The sequence below is a fragment of the Pteropus medius genome, unplaced genomic scaffold (genome assembly GCF_902729225.1).
Source record: "Pteropus medius unplaced genomic scaffold, Ma_sr-lr_union100, whole genome shotgun sequence".
NCBI classification, from domain to species: domain Eukaryota; kingdom Metazoa; phylum Chordata; class Mammalia; order Chiroptera; family Pteropodidae; genus Pteropus; species Pteropus medius.
The window spans coordinates 2,320,242-2,337,329 of NW_024350926.1; the positions used below are offsets into that span (position 1 = coordinate 2,320,242).

The 17,088-nt window shown below is 35.3% G+C and overlaps 1 protein-coding gene across 3 annotated transcripts in view; it reads right to left on the reverse strand.

Annotated features, from left to right (window-relative positions):
- Positions 1-642: 642 nt before the first annotated feature.
- The window catches only part of PPP1R42 (protein phosphatase 1 regulatory subunit 42), a 37,504-nt gene continuing 21,058 nt past the window's right edge, over positions 643-17,088 (reverse strand). The window contains exons 6-9 of one of the 3 annotated variants that reach the window (XM_039841801.1): positions 15,442-15,559; positions 12,012-12,143; positions 6,770-6,929; positions 643-994 (exon numbers count right to left, since the gene is read on the reverse strand). In XM_039841801.1, the coding sequence (XP_039697735.1) occupies positions 877-994; positions 6,770-6,929; positions 12,012-12,143; positions 15,442-15,559 (528 nt within the window). In that variant the 3' untranslated portion in view covers positions 643-876. Of the gene's footprint in view, positions 995-6,769; positions 6,930-12,011; positions 12,144-15,441; positions 15,560-17,088 lie in introns of those variants that run through there. The other 2 variants (XR_005648334.1, XM_039841802.1) reach the window with 2 other exon arrangements.

Below are 17,088 nucleotides of genomic sequence, written 5' to 3' on the forward strand. Positions count from 1 at the left end.
ACCAGCCGCCCAGCCGCCCTGCGACACACCGCGCGTACCTTGAAGGCTCCCTCTGTCGCCGGTGCTTGAGGAGGTTCCCCAGTCACAGTTCACGGGCCTGGGTCTCGGTCGCTTCTCCCGGGGGCGCGGGCCCAGGCCGGCCGCCTCCGATGCCCGCCTGGGGCCCCCGCCTTGAGTCGTTATTTGCACGTAAAATGTGTCCTGGCCCCGTCCCCATGCGAGGAACTCGCTGAGGTGTCTTGCGCTCGGGGACCCGCGGGAAGCGGGGCCGGCGCTGCGCCGCCAGGCGGGTTCCAAGCCGGCCCCGGGGGCGCGGGGCCCGCGCGCCCCCAGCCTTCCGAGGCTTCCGCCGGTCTCCGACCCCTCGCCTTCGGAGGCGAAGTCTGAGTGGACGCACGAGATTTTCTAACAAGTTATTAGTCTATCCTTGATACAATGCCGACAAATTTCAAACTTTACAGCAGATTTTTAAATTGGAACTACCAAGTATATGGTAATGGTGGCACTTGAATTTGGATATATCGTTTCACACTTCAGTATATTAGAGTGAATCAGCGCAATCTTCAGGCTCTCATGTCAATTCCCACTCAATAACTAATTAGATTTAACACTTTAGAAAGAAGCACACCAAAACACCATTGATTCAAGAAAAAGATTACTTTTTTTTTAATGAATGAGAAAACACATCTTCATTTTCCCAGTAAATTTTATGTAACGGGGATTAAAGCAATTGAAAAGCAGTTTCAGATTCAGTAAAAAAGCAAATCAAACAAGAACTTAAAGGTTTTTCTCATATAGTGAGACCATAAAGCTACCAACGACAAAAGATGTTGTTGCCTAGTTCTATAATGGTAAAAAGCAAATGTTTCAGATCACTTAAGGCTGAGTTGACTCTTTTTTTTCTAACAAATTTTCTTTTGGGTTATGGAGAAGGCGAGGTTTGCGTACACCTTTTTTTGTCACTAAGCTTTCAGAGTACTTCAAAGAGAGATTCCTGTATTAATAGAGAAAAAAACATTAAATTATTTAAAAATGAAAGTTATCAAAACAAGTAGCAAACAGAATCTAGGTGACCATAACAAGGCTAATGATTAGTCACTAAACTATGTGAATCTTCTCAGGCTTTAAAGGAAGCGGAAGCAAAGATTCTCCTGCTGGTATAGGGAAGAATGGGGAAATTTATGAGTTGGGAGACGTATGGAAATAATAATATTGGAGGGAAGGTGGCTCAGGACTAGGGCGAGGCAAATTAGGTGCCTTACGTTTTGCCTCTTTGGCATCTCACATCCTCACCTCAGCCTGGCCTGCTGGAATCTGCTGTTACTGCCAGAAGAGGGGTGGAGGCAGGGGCACAACTGAGGCTCTTCACTGCTAACAGTGGTTGGCCACTGGCCAGCTCCTGCCCAGCGGTCAGGTTGGAAAGGACTGATGTAACAAGTCCAACCCTAGGGACCACCCCCTTGTACTATCTGCTGCCACTCCAAGCAGCAGATACCAGATCCTCTGATGATTCTAGATTAGTCCTAATTCCTGCAAGAAACCAGTATTTTAAAAATAGATAAACATCTTCAAATTTTCAACTGTTAGGTAAATTAGTAACATACCTGACTTAACTCTATATGCACTAAGTGCATTACAAAAATGTACTTTATTTTCCATTTAGTCTTTACAAAAACATTTTGAGGATTTTACATCTTACAGTAGAGAAAATGAAGCTCAGAGAGATTAAGTAACTGGTCCAAGGTCACACAGTAAGTGGCAAAGATAGGATTTAGGCCAGGCAGACTGATCCTAATGCTTGAGGTTTTTAGCGTACTATATTTAATATTTGTATGTCATTCTTTGGATTTCTTGTCTAGTCTTCCAGAAAGTTCATGGCTTTAGCGTGCTATAAATTTTATTTCACAGAGTGTGATATAGGTCTTAAAATTATACTTGTCTTTTTTTTTAACATAGGTCAAATAATTTGTCATCTTAACCCTATCTTTATAATGTAAAATGATCACATGTAACAGTGAAGAAAATATATTGCTTTGAGGTATACATATATATATATCATACATAGGTTTTATATAATTGGTGCTTTTTTTACCTTACAATTATTCCCCTTATTGTTTAATTAAGGTATAATTTACATAGATAAATTCACTTTTGAGTATATCGTTCAGCAAGTTTTGATAAACATATAGTCGTATAGCCAATACCACAATAAAGATATGCAATATTTCATCACTCTTCCCTCCCCTAGAATTTTTTTCTTTGTGCTAACCCTTTGTAGTCAACCCCTAGTCCTAGGCAACTACTGATGTTTTCTGTCTTTGTAGTTTTGCCTTTGCCAGAATATCATAGACTCATACAGTATTTAGGCTTTTAAGTCTGGCTTCTTTCGCTTATATAATGCTCTTGAGATCTATCCATGTGGTTTCATGTATCACCACGTCATTCCTTTGTAATGCTGAGTAGTATTCCATTGTGTGGATATACCACAGTTTATACATTCCCCAGTCTGGAGACCCTTGGGTTGTTTCCTTTTTTCGGTGATTGTAAATAAGCCACTATAAACATTTGGGTACAGATTTTTGTGTGAGTATAGGTTTGTTTCACTTTGGAAAATACTTAGGAATGGGACTGTTGATGTGGTAAGTCCATGTTTAACTTTATAAGGATATGTCAAACTGTTTTCCAAAGTGGCTGTACTATTTTTGAATTCCTAGTGCCTTAGAGTTCCAGTTGCTCGATATCATTGCTAGCACCATTTTTTTTTCTTTTTTATGTATCTTAATAGATATTTTTTAAGAAAAAAATTGACCCAATATTTTAAAGTCAGATGATTTCACAATCTAGATATCTTGCTTGTCAACTAATATAATTTCTCAAGTTCAGCATATCTGCCTGACTACATTGTTTTAGAGCCAAGTAGATAGAGTTGCCTTTAGTTGGACTTGTGCTCTCCAGTTCACCTCAATCATATTTTCACCTGCTTCCCTCACCTACTTCACCCTGCTTATACCTGAGAGAATTTTTAACATTCCCTTCCAGAGTCATTGAGAGCTTGGCTTTTGAAGTTAGCGACCTGGATTCAAGTCCCTATTCTGCCTCATGGCAATATGTGACTTTGGGCCCCTCTAACTGGGCCTCGCCAGTGCTCACGTCCCCATTTAGAAAATGGGGCTGATAGTATTTTCCTCTCAAAGGGTTCTACGTTTTTAAAATTTGGGTAATGAAGATTCAGCTTTCAAAAGAGACTGGAAAATAATATAATTCTTATAAATGACATGTTACTTAACTCTTTATTCACAGAATAAGCCATTGACAATTGAGACTAGAAGTCACAAAAGCTACCTTAGTCTGTTTCTAAAAACTTTGTTGCTTACCATAATTGCTTTTTATTTTTTTGAGGGGGGTGCGGGGGATGTCCTAATTTCAAAAGGGTGCTTTGAGAACGTCATATCAAAATCTTAACATTATACCTACATTATTGATTACATATACATTTATTTTACCTATAAAATGAATTATACTGAGGTTAGGTTCAACACAATGAAATTAAAGGCATTTAGAATTCTGCAAATAAGTTTATATAAGATCATCCCAGAGCTTTGTGACTAAAATATTTTCTAAGTTTTAAAAATTATCTTTGAAGCACATAGGAAATTGTTCAAACATAACCTAACAGTGGTGAAAGCAACTTATTTTTACCGTTTTTAAAGTTCACTTTTTAACTCAAAGAAATCTAATGTTTCCATATTTTAACTGAAGATAGTAGGAATTTTATAAATAGTTAAATAATGTACAATGAACATTTCCTGTGAATTATGGGTCCCAGAGATTCACATTTCTTAAAGGTATTTGAAACTAAGGGCATTCTAACCCAGTTAGAAAGTTATTATTTTTGCATTAACGAGAGATGAATTGACTCTATTGATATTGCTTAGGCTTGTAAGATAGTTAATCAAGCAACAATTTGCTTTTTTTATTGTATAGTGCTGTACAGTATTCTCAGTGGATCTTCTTTATAATACATAAATGTATTTAATGTCTATTTTAAAATTACTAAGGCTCAAGCACCTCCTAGCATGTTCGAAAAGAGGAAACATCTGTCAGAAGTATTTACTGTGACAAACACAGAAAGAAGCAATAATGTGTACATTTTTTGTTTAATACCATATATTATTTTTAATTGAACACTGAAAGCATTTGTTCAGAATGAGCCTTTAAGTAAAAAATAGTTTTGAACTAATCTTTAATTAAAGTGTACATTGATAGTATCGACTTCAGTTTGAGGGTCAAAAACAACATCAATGAGTCTGACTTTTTCCTCCCTGTAGGGAAGGAAGGCTTGTGTAAATATACATGAGCACAGACTGCATGCATTTGTGAAGGAGGTAGAAAACACTCCACTGTCAGTGGACAGATGTTGCTTCACTGCGTTCCATGGGATTCAGGCACAGCTCCCAGTATATGGATACTTAAAGGCGCATGGGGCACAGACTTTTAGCATTTTGGAAAAAGCACTCTAAGCTCCTTCTCACTTCTGAGCAGGCTTTCCACCCCGAATATTAAATGTGGACTGTGGGCCGTGTGTCTGCTGATGCCAGCTCATTGCTTCCCTTGAAGTAATTAAGGGAAGGAGTTGCTTTCATCAACTTTTTAAAAACTAAAAATCTATTCTTTGTGTTTGGGCTAGGTATTTTGTTTTTAACACTTTACTAACTTAGCTTTATACTAAGTTAGTAAAATGTTAGCAATAGGCACACTAAAAATCTATATCAAGAGCTCAATGAAATTTCATCATATTTTTGGTCACCTTTTATAAAAGAGAGGTAGAACTGATTTTCCCATTTAACAAGATTTAAATCTTTTGTGATAACAAAATGATATTTTGGCATGCCCTCAGTAAAAATGTTACCTGAGGAAATAAAAAACATTTAAAATATGTAATTTTTTTTTCACATTATGAAACTAAAGACTCAGGGTCGAACATGATCAATTTCACTGCTAGTGACATTCTTTATGTTCTTTCACAGGAACCCCCCTATTCTGCTGGCTTCTTTTAGGATGTTTTTATAGTACATAGGAGTTTAAAATGCATTTAGCTTAGTACTGAGTGTTCCTAGTTGGGAAAATTAAAATAGAGTGATTTATTTGCTGTTTTGTCAGTGCAGTTCTAGTGATGAGAGCTTTGCTTGGAGCTATAGAATATATGGCATGTGCCACAGCTCACAGCTCAAAGTGTGTGTGACAATGTATAGAATTTACCACTGTTTTCTGTGTCCATTTTTATTGTTTTCTTTTTTACTTTGGTAATGTATTAGCAAGACCTTTCAAAATACTTGGCAAGAAACACAACTCAAGAACAGTGTTGTGGAATTGACACCAGTTGTGTAAATCTTTAAGAAACTGTTGGGGTGCTATGGACAAGCTGGCTAAGGTTTTGATGGTAATCACAGGGCATAAGTAGTAAAGCAAATTTTCACACAACTTGCCGTGTGTGTGTGTGTGTGTGTGTGTGTGGAGAGGAGGCAAGACTGAAACTAGGACTCCCTGCATCCTGCATACCCTTCCTCTTCTCTCCCAGTAAAGCATTTATAGACCCACAGGAGGCTCCCGGAAGCCTGCCCTGGCAAGCTTAAGCCAGTCTCCCTGGGATAGGGTAGGACATGCAGCAGTGTTGCTTATGAGTCTTCCTCAGATCGCTCCGTTAAGGAATGCTAAGACACCATCTCTTGACTGGACCCTGCGAAGAGGGTCTCGTGAAAACCCACCTGACCTTCAGCAGACAGTTCTGGAAAAAGGAAATGTATTCCAAAGTATGTCTACTGGCTCTGATTACTTTCTCAATGAAATATGCTTTTGGCCTTCATTAGAGCAATCATTTTTTGATAATAAATGAAAAAGCTGAATAATTTATAGGCTGTATTATGATCTGGTTTATAATGTCCATAGCATTCATCACACTGTACAGTAACTGTATCACATTTGACTCTCCAACTAGCTTGTTGGAAGGTCTCTGAGATCAGGACTATCTCATTTGAGTTTTTATATTCAGTTCTGCCTGACATATAATAAATAAGTCTATTTATTCATAGATTTATGAATAAACAAAGTTATCTTCTGTTAGGATTTCTCATTATATGAAAGCAGTATCATCTTTTAAAACCCAAAAAGCAATTTTCTTCTCATCAGGAGACTTACAGCCGATTCACATGGAGCTAAATTATTTATATTCTCAAGGTTTAGAACAGTGATTCTTAAACATTTTTTGGATTATAAACCCCTTTGAGAATCTAATGAACTTTTAATGTCTCCTTCTGAGAGACCAGATGAAGACGCTTTGGTTTGGGGAAATGGTACAAGTAGCCGACCTCTGCAGTGTCCCGGCTTCCCCTCCTTTCTGCCACCACATGCCCTTGCTGTCCTCATCCATTCTCTAGTGGACCACCCATCATCAGCTGGGCCTCACTCAGGCTCCTTGGATATGATCCCTGCTCCTTCACACATCCATACCTGCTGCTCCTGGGACTTTCCTGTCACCTGTCCTACCTCAGGGAATGACTGCACTTCTTGACCAGCCCCCTTCCACCTCAACTTTGTGACTGGGCAGACCAATAGTGAACTTCTTTTTTTTTCTTTGGTGCTTGGCAGAGAAGAATTGAGAACAGAACAAGGAGAGACAGATGATGGGCCTCTCTTTCTCTGTGCTGTTGACAGTCAAGATGTCCCATCCTCCCACAAAAGATAAATCTCACAAATATTTGAAAGAACCCACCTGGTCTCTTCAGTAACTTTAGGGTTATCTTCTTGAGAGTTTTCTAGAGATGCATTTCTATTTGGAAGGTATCTCTGTACATCAGAGAAAAAGACTAATTTTGGTTTACCCACCTGTGGGTAATAAACAGGAACTATGTGATGCATTGTTTCAAAGTTACCTGTAGCATACAAAGAATTAAAAGCATTCTGCTTTGAAATCAATAACTAAATTGTAAACATGGCATACAACAGCATTAGACTGTCTAAAATTATATTTTATGAAGTGGAATTAAAAAACGTTAAATAGATCTATGGTAAAACCAATTAAAAATGTCCAAGATAAAATATCACAAATTTTCATACATAAAAACCTACACAGGAAAGTTTATAATCAATTCTCATAGACAAAATGTGTACACCAACATTACTATAAATATTACCTTCCCTTGTGTTTTGCTGTTCTGAGTTTATTTTTTCAGAGTGTTTAACTTTTAGGAAGTAGATTAGTCACATAGTTTTTGAAATACGTTCATGCCTTTATTTTGGCCCTTAACATTCTACATCATTATAGACCATTCTCCATTTCTAGCAGTGATTTCCCTTTAAGTGGGGGACTGCTTTAATCACTTCCAATTCCCATGCCTTAGCATAGTCTGGGACACATCAAAGGTGCTCAATAAATGTTTATTAAATGAATAAATAAATGTTTCCATCGAAGCATTACAGAAGTCAGTGCTAAAAGATATGCATACATTTTGGATTTTATTAAGTGATTTTGTTTTCAATTTTGAGTTATATAGATATGTGGCTATATGTAGGACAAGATTTTTATTGTAAGATAATAAAATCTGAGGTCCGAATCCCTATAATCTTACCATATGTCCCTAATATAGAGTTCCAAATTTACAAGGCTATCAAAAATATGTAGAAATTCAGGAAGTATAAAAGTTGCTCTCTTCCTAAGAATTCCTGTTCACTTAAAATGTATTTGGTTGTACAAGGGTGTCTTTAAAAGGTTCATCTTTGCTTTTCTAAAGATTTGAAGGTATACTGTAAGTTTTAAAAACATGTATCTTCTGGACTTTAATTCATGTTTTCCATTTCTCTTGAGCAGTAATGACAGAGCCTTGCATAAAGACCATAGTGTAAGCTATTGGCCACATACCTAAGGATAGAGTTATTGTGTGTTATATACACATATCTAGGGATGTCACTGTTTTTAAGCCTCAGAAGTTCAGAACTGTATCATTTGTTTGGGTAGGAATGGCAAACGTGTAGGAGGTGAGAGAGAAGAGTATCTACAAGTGGCCAAGGGAGAGTAAGTATTCCTGAGGAAACTCAAGATAATTTTCTATTGCAGCGAGTCAGCTTTCAATTTGTTTCAGTTTTATTTTAATTGACCTTAGAGTCTGTTTTTCAATATAGTAAGTCATATCTATTTGAATACTTTTAAAATTTCAAAGTTCTTTAATAATCTATTATTCCATATTCTTCCTCGTTCCATTTTATTCATAAAAATTTACATATCACATGTTTACACATCTGCAGATTTTCCTAAATTCCCACCATACCTAAGTGAATCTCTAAGTAGAGCAGACATTTTTGTCCTTACGCCTAAGCCCAATTCAGCCAGTCATCACTAGAGTGGTCACTAGGAGCTGGAGTTGTTTCATGAAGTTAGATAACGTTGATTAGTCACCATACCACCTGCTGTCTTTGTGAGCTCAGATAATTTATTTCATCGTTCTAAAACTCCGCTTTCTCATCTGCAAAATGGACATAATAATTATCTGCCCTACAAATTATAGTGATTAAATGCAATAATGTGTGTAAATATCTGAAATGTTTGGCACAGTAAATATTAGCTGTCTTTTCTTCCCTTGCCCTCTGTTCTTTGCTTCCTAGACTGGAGTGCTTTCCATTTTAAATTGTTAATGGTTGTCATAATAGCAACTACAATAAGGAATGAAATGATACTTCTGTGCTATATAATATCCTATAGGTCTTTTTAAAAATGGTGGTAAAAACTCTTAATGTGAGATATATCCTGTTAACAAATTTTTATGTGTAAAATACACTATGATTGACTATAGATACAGCTTTGTACAGCAGATCTCTAGATTCATCTTGCTTGACTGAAGCTTTATGCCCATTGTTTAGTAACTCTCCATTTCCCCCTCCCTCCACCCTCTAGCAACCATTTCATTCTTCGATGCTATGAATGTCACTGTTTTAGATACCTCATATAAATGGAATCATTTAGTATTTGTCTTTCTCTGAGTGGCTTGTTTCATTCAGTATAATGTCCTCAAGTTTCATCCATGCTGTCACATATTGTAGAAATATCCTTCTTTTTAAAGGATAAATAGTATTCTATTGTATGTATATACTGCATTTTCCTTATGCATTCATTTGTCAATGGACATTTAGGTGGTTTCCACATCTTGGCTATTGTGAATAGTGCTGCAGTGAACACAGGAGTTCTAATATCTCTTTGAGATTCTCATTTAATTATTTTGGATAAATACCCAGAAATGGGATTGCTGGATCATAGGTAGTTCTATTTTAAAATTTTGAGGCACTGCTATACTGTTTTTCATAGCGGCTGCACCATTTTGCCTTCCCACCAACAATGTGCAAGGGCTCTTAATTTCTCCACATCCTCACGAACATTTGTCATTTGCTTTTTTGATAATAGCCATCCTGACAGATGTGAGGTGATAACTCATTGTGATTTTGATTTGCATCTTTCTGATTAGTGACATTGAGCATTTTTATTTATACCTGTTGGCCATTTGTAGGTCTTCTTTGGAGTTATGTCTGTCCAGTTCCCTAGCTCTTTTTAAAATTGGGTTATTAGACTTTTTTTTTTTTTTGCTATCGGGTTGTAAGAGAATCTTTTTTCTTTTGGAGCTTAACCTCATATCAGATATATGGTTTGCAAATATTTTCTCTCATTCTATAGATTGCCTTTTCACTGTTTCCTTTGCTGTGCAGAAACTTTTTAGTTTGTCACACTTGTTAATTTTTGTTTTTGTGGTCTGTGCTTTTTGTGTCATAGCCATGAAATTATTGCCAATACTAATCTCATGAGGCTGTCCCTTTGTATTTTCCTCTAGGAGTTTTACAGTTTGGGGCCTTATGTTTAAGTCTTTATTTTAATCTATTTGTGTTAATTTGTGTAAGGTGTAAGATAAGGGTCCAGTCTCATTCTTTTGCATGTGACTATTCAGTTTTCATAATTCTGTTAAAGAGACTGCCTTTTCCCCATTGTGTATGTTTGGCACCCTTGTCAAAGATCAGTTGACCATTTAGCTGTGGATTTACTTTTGAGTTCTCTGTTCTGTTCCGTATATCTGTATGTGTTTTATGCTGGTACCAAACTGTTTTGATTACTGTAGCCTTACACTGTGTTTTAAAATCAGGAAGTTTTGATGCCTCTAGCTTTATTTGTCTTTTTCAAGGTTGATTTGGCTACTTTGTGATCTTTTGTGGTTCCATATGAATTTTAGAGTTGTTTTCTATTTCTGTGAAAAATGCCGTTGGGATTTTGATAGGGATTGCATTGTATCTGTAGATGCTTTTGGGTATTATGGACATTTTAACAATAGTAAATGTTTCAGTCCTTGAACACAGGCTATCTTTTCCATTCACTTGTATTTTAATTTCTTTCATCAGTCATTTATAGTTTTCAGCATACAATTCTTCTATCTTCTTAGTTTAGTTTATTCCCAGGTATTTTATTCTTTTGGGTGCTATTGTATGTGAAATTGTTTTCCTAATTTCCTTTTCAGATAGTTGTTAGTGTATCTACATGGCTTTAAGGATTGCTTTTGTTAATTAGTTGGAGGTCATACTAGATGATAAAGAGATTAATAAGGATTTTAGTGAGAAAATTAAATAGCTATAAGCTTTTAAAATTGTAAACTTTAAGGCACATTATATTATTTTGTCAAATTGCATTGGCAAACTTAAAATTAATCTAATTGTCTCCGAATTAGCAAGAATTTATGAAATCTATTAAGATGAAGGAAACTACATTATTTTAGAGTAGGCTTAATTTTGGGGTGAGAGCTGGTGTTGAATTCTGTGAGTACTTCAATACTAATTAGGCACTTTGGCATCTTTGCTATAACACTGAAAATATGTAAAATACTGGACTCCTTAGCCTGGGTCTTGTTCTACCTCTCACAGCCAGCCACAGGTAAACAGAGGAGGAGAAATGGCTTCTGTCTGTTTTATAGGTTTCAGATCTTGAGAAATTCACATTGTCAACATAGTATCATGATTCATGGGGATACTATCAGCTCAAAAAGTTCCATTCTTTAAAATGATTTTCCACAGTTTGTATTCAATAGACATGGCAAAATCATCAGAGCTCCATGCCTTTCCACCTCTGCTCTGCTTCTCCTCACCTCAACCTCCTTGTCCTGGAGACAGAGCTCCTAAGATATGCACAAAGCCTCAGTTCACTGTTACAGTTTCCCTTTCCCATTCCCCTGGCCTAACCCCTTTCCATGCCCCCATCCTCTGTTAGCTATGGAACAGGAAGACCGTTAGCATTCAGCCACTTTCATGGAATGGAGGAAGGGGCTCATCCCAGTGTTGTGGACTACGGAATCTGTGAAGACTTATTCTAGGATGCTACCCAATGTGAAAAAGATCATTGTTACCCGTTACACTGGCTACATTTAGTTGCATAACTTAGGCAAGGGAGGTTGGCCGTGTCCTTTGCAATACAGCCTTAGGCATATGATAATCAAAATATGCAAGTGTTGGGGTGCGTGCATATGAAAGGGGACAGGCCACAGAATATAGGCCACAGATGTGGCTGTGATACATTTTTATTTTCTATCCCAATGAAAAATGAGATTTTTGCACTGTTGCTAAACAAATATACTGGTAACTTAGGTTTCACAATTTACATAGCTGATTGTTTTTTCACCTTTTACATAACCAATATCATGGACTTTTGCCAGATGTAAAATTATACATTTCCCCCACTCTTAATGGCTCTCCGTTTCCATGGCCGACATAGTCATACTCAACCAAACACAGCTTTTCCTGATCGTGGCTACATTTTCATTTATAAACATTACAGGTTAAATTTCCTAGGTGTTATAAATAAGTTAAAAAACCCAAATGCCTTAAACAAAAAATCTAAATAAAGCTTCCTATTTCTCTGAATTTTTGTTGTTGTTGAGTAGACTATTCCCCTTTGCTAGTAGATGTGGTCAGCTACTGAATGACAGCCTACTTACTCAAGTATGAGTTACTTGCATCCTCTTTATTAGTGTTCTTTTTCTTGCTGATTTTCTTGGCATCTTTGGATGCTTTCCAATTTATTAGGAATTGTCTTTCCATCTTTTTAATTTCTTTTCCATCAAGGAATTCTAGAGAAAAATATACATGTTAAAAAATACAATATATAAATATCAACATGTAGGTAAAATTTATAGTTTTCTGGTTTAGGACACATGAACTTAAGTTACACTGTAGGCTGAAATACATTTCTTTTTAAAGTGCCTTACTTACACAACTTCTCTATTTTTGTGTAGCTTTTATTTATTTTTGATTATTTTTTCTGATTTTAAAAAAGATATATGCTTATTATAAACAACTGAAACATGACGGAGAAAACATAAAAAGGCTCTGTGTTACTATCCATACTTCTTCCCATCACTGACAGAGATAATCACTGTAAACAATTTGATGTATGGTCACCCATCTATGGTCATATATACATTATATTGTTATTTTTAAAAACAAAAATGTCATACTCAACAAAAATTAAATATCCATTAATTTAAATAATATGGTTATATTTAGGAAAAAGCAAAATATATTTTATCTTAAAGTGAATAAGAAGTTTTATGTATGTAACATGGTATTTTAAAAGCACATACATTAATAATGCTTTTATATCCTAGCACATAGGCTATAATAGAAACAACCCACATAGCTGGCTTCTTGGTTCTATGAAGTGAGATTTCAACTATCTATCTTTATATTTTGTTCCTTTAAAAAAGTTTTGAAAATTGAACATCTTAAATTACAAATAATTTTTGTATGTTTAAGATATTTGGAAAATACAAAAAAAAAGAAGAAAATTAACATTGCTTGTATTCTGCAACCAAAAATAATCTCTAAAAACCACTGATAACACTTTCATATATTTTTTAGCATTTTTTGTTTTCTATGTATGTATATGTATTATATAAAATTGGAATTCTCTATAAGCATTGCAGCCTACTTTTTAATATTGTATTGTGAGCATTTTATGTTTTTCTTTAAACACAGTTTTTAATGGCTGATAGTAGTCTATTATAAATGGAGATACTGTAAATTTATAGGACATTTTATATTACCTTTTTAATTACATGAATACAGGTGGCCTTAAGATAAAGACTGTATTTTCTAGCAAAGTTTGCAATATAGTATTTTTGAAAGTAAATATATTTTCTTTCATCATCCATGTAATATCTTCTCCTAGATCTCAGAACGTAGAAAGGATGTAGTAAAAATTGTTAGATTATATTATTACAGGGAAAAATGATATGTATACTGATAAAATATTTATGATACTACTGAAAGTATTAACATTGGCACTTAAATATGATCCATAGTATTGGTATACACAAAGTACAAAATCAAGTGATAAAACTAGAAATATAAACTAGATCCATAAACTCTAGAAGTATAGTTGTTTCTGCATCTTGTCTCATGCACTTATTTTAACAACAATAGCGCTCTCCAGATTATAATATAAGAACTTGGCTAAATATTTTATCATCATACATCTTAGTACTTATAACTTTACATTAAAGGTCATTGTTTTATGCTCAGATTCTCAAACACTTTTACTTATTGATATCTTTCCAGATCTGTTTTTATTAATAATCATATAATTGGTTAATATATTATTGGATGTGATGTGTGTAAATCAGTACATAGTTTTAAAACATCTATTATAAGGATAAGGAATGATCCAGGACTTTTACCATAACCCTGTCTCCTTATATTAATGTTCCAGAAAAAACTGAGAAATGACTGAGAGTCTATGCCTTGTTAAATCTGATTCTATCTCACTTTTAGCAAATGATCTTATTTGCGGTTATTAGGTGTACAAGTGGTTCAGGAGGGGTAGCCAAGTAATGGACACAAGATCAGAGACCTGTGAGATTGGTGTTAATGAGTTGTTCTCAGCCCCAAATTTGCTTCCACTCACACATAGTAAACCAAGTGTGGGGATTGTCATTCTGTTTGATCAGGACTAGGTTACTAACAAAACAGAAAATGGCTCCCCGTAGTTCTTACCAGGCCCTGAGTTAATTTGTGTTTTTTGGTTTGCACTTAGGAAAAAGAAAGAAATTAAAATGAGACAAGCTAAAAACAGAGAATGTTTAGACATGTGTATATGAATAGAATAAAGACAGAAAGGACATATACTAAAGTGTTAACAGATTTATAGCAGGATTAAAAATATTTATTTTTTCTATATTTTCTTCATTTTCTAGAAGAAATATGCAATTTATAATAAGATGTTATAGAAAATATTTATTTTTAAAAACTTTGAATAAATCTTCTTTATTTGAAGATCAGTATACACATCTCCTTATCTTTTACGCATTGCCTACAGTACTGTATATGAGCAGTGTTTCCAGAAGTGGTTCCATAAACACTGGAAGATTCTTAATTATCAAATGTTAATAATATTTACTCTACTTCCTAAGGGAAGTGGACTAATAGAATTGTGTATGATGGGCAGAGAGGAGAGGAGATGGAGAGTTGAGGGTGGTGCGTAGCAGAATCATCTGTAGAGACTATTCTCCCTGTGTATTCTCTGTTCCCTACCCTTGGCTGGTGGGGTACAGGGTGGGCAGGGTATGACCCTCACATATGTATTTTGAAAAATCATCTTGGATTTTTCTGATATGCTCTCTGTCAATCTCTTCTTCTCCCAAGAGAACCACTGCACTAGCATTATAATTAATCAAGGTTTACTACAGCTATGAGCTTTGAAATGGTTTTCCGTGCATTAGTTTTTATACCTAAGTACAACATGTCACAGAAGTTCTAATACAGGAAACGTCTCATGAATCCTACTTTGTGAGAGGGCAGTGCTTGTCTCTACAGTGCTATATAACTTGGACCCTGCCGAAGAACTCTGGTTCATTTCCCCCAGTATAGTGTGTATTCAGGAATGTTTTTATTTATAAGGGTCTCATAAAGGACTCCCCGCCCTGCTCCGCTATTAATGAAAATAACTCCTCTATTCTCAGGTACTATTTGGCAAGTGTCAAACAATGAAGACCTTGAACAACTTTCTCTACAAAACCAAGAGCTAAAGAGTCTCAGGATCTTCAGAGGATTTGTACCAATGGAAATTTGGCAAAAGGTGAGCAAGTTCTACACATTGATGACCAATTTTTTTTTTTGGTTACAGCCATATTTTCTGTTTTAAAGAAAAAGTATCTGGTACCTTGATTAATTATTTCTGAACAGTAGATATTGTTCCTGTTTTATTTCTCAATTTTAACTTTTATTCAAAATATCAGATTTAAACTTGACCATTTTTGTAGATCCAGATGTCATATTTATATTTCTAAAGGCTTGCTGATAAATTAGCTAAAAGGTGAACCAGGTCTTTTTCTCTTAAGAAAATAATATTAATATAATATAAACATGTACCCAGTGATTTGGACACCAATATCAGTCTGTCTCTGTATTTTGGTTTGAGACAAACAGGATTTCCATTTAGATCCATTTTCCACAGCTTCATCAACTTGTTCAGTAAAAACTCCAAATCCTGTAATTACAGAAGAAAAAGCAAAACACAAATATTTCATAATTATCAGTATTTCTTTCATTCAGTTAACTGTTTTTAACATTAATTACTGCTTTTCATGGCTTCCTCACCCAGTGCCAGGTACTTAGAAAGTGTACCATAGATAAGTATATATATATTTTTGATTCAATGGTCTATACTAATAATAGAGAGGGCTAAAGAGAAGGCAAAACATGAAGTCTTGAGTTGGGAGCCACAGAACAATTCTCTGTCACACTGGACCCAAACTGCAGCTCAGAAAACACTTTTGCCCCTTTGGCCACCCACGCTGCAGAAGATGCCCTATTCTTAGTGGAGTTTGGAAGTTTCCAGATTAAGGCAATTAAGGAGTAGTGAGTAAACCATCCACTGGCATTGCAAGAATGTGAGAAGAACATTAATAGCATTTAAGAACTAGCCCTCTCAGTTTGCCCTCCTTCCCGCCTCTCTCTCTCTCTCTTTTCCCATCCAATATCACTATCCCTTTCTCCATTGCCTTGTCTTTTGTCATTCTTTTCCTTGCTTTCTCTCTTCATTTTTTAAATATGTATTTTTTTTAGCTAATATTTAATGGAAGTGAAATATATTTGGAGTATTTCTTATATGTACCCCGATATTCTGTTTTTAATTTTAAATCAGATACATTTAATCTGTAATGAATTACTCAAAACAAGCAATGTAAAAATTGTTTTTCTACTCTATAGCCTTCAATTGATTTTTAAAAATTTAATGGCCAAGGGGTGGGGAAAAGAAAAGGAAAACTGCCTTTAATATGGCAAAAACATTACAGCAGATGTTTGTCGCTCAAGTAACAAATGTTGATAATAACTAATTCTGTGAAGATCTTTCTGGTTTTCAGAGCACTTGCCCTATATGTCATCTTGTACATATCTAGGGGGGTTGCTATTTACAATATGGGGGTGGTAGTGGATTACAAAGTTAATGAAAATTCCAGAAGGTAGCAGCAGGCAAGCACCTATGAGTCTTCCATTTGTTTTCCTCAAGCCAGGACAGAAATTACCCTAGCATATCAGGGAAAATTAGAAAATACAAATTATAGATTAATTCACACATGTTCTTGATTGCAAAGCAAAAAGTAATTGACATACATTGCCTGGTATTTTTATTCCCTTTTATCTTTTCCTTACCTTCAAAGCTTGGTACCTTTCAAAAGGCCTTATATATCCATTTAACCTAATTGTACCTTCCATCTTATTTTTTGTTTGATCCCTGTTTATTGTTGCTTGGATACTTCATTTTTCCATTTTGGGAAGAATATCTTATAAGATTACATTTGTTCTTTAGATTTTAGAAAATCTTTTTTTTTTTTTTAATACTATGAAGTTTTGACAACAGTTCCCTCCCACATATTGCATATCCCCACAAAATTCTGTCATATTGTGGAGATAACCAATTTGGAATATTTAGATATGCACCTGCATCTGCATGAAGAAATGCTGTCTTTGGGGAGTGATCACAAGGAAAGATGGGTGTCTAGGACCCACTGCAGA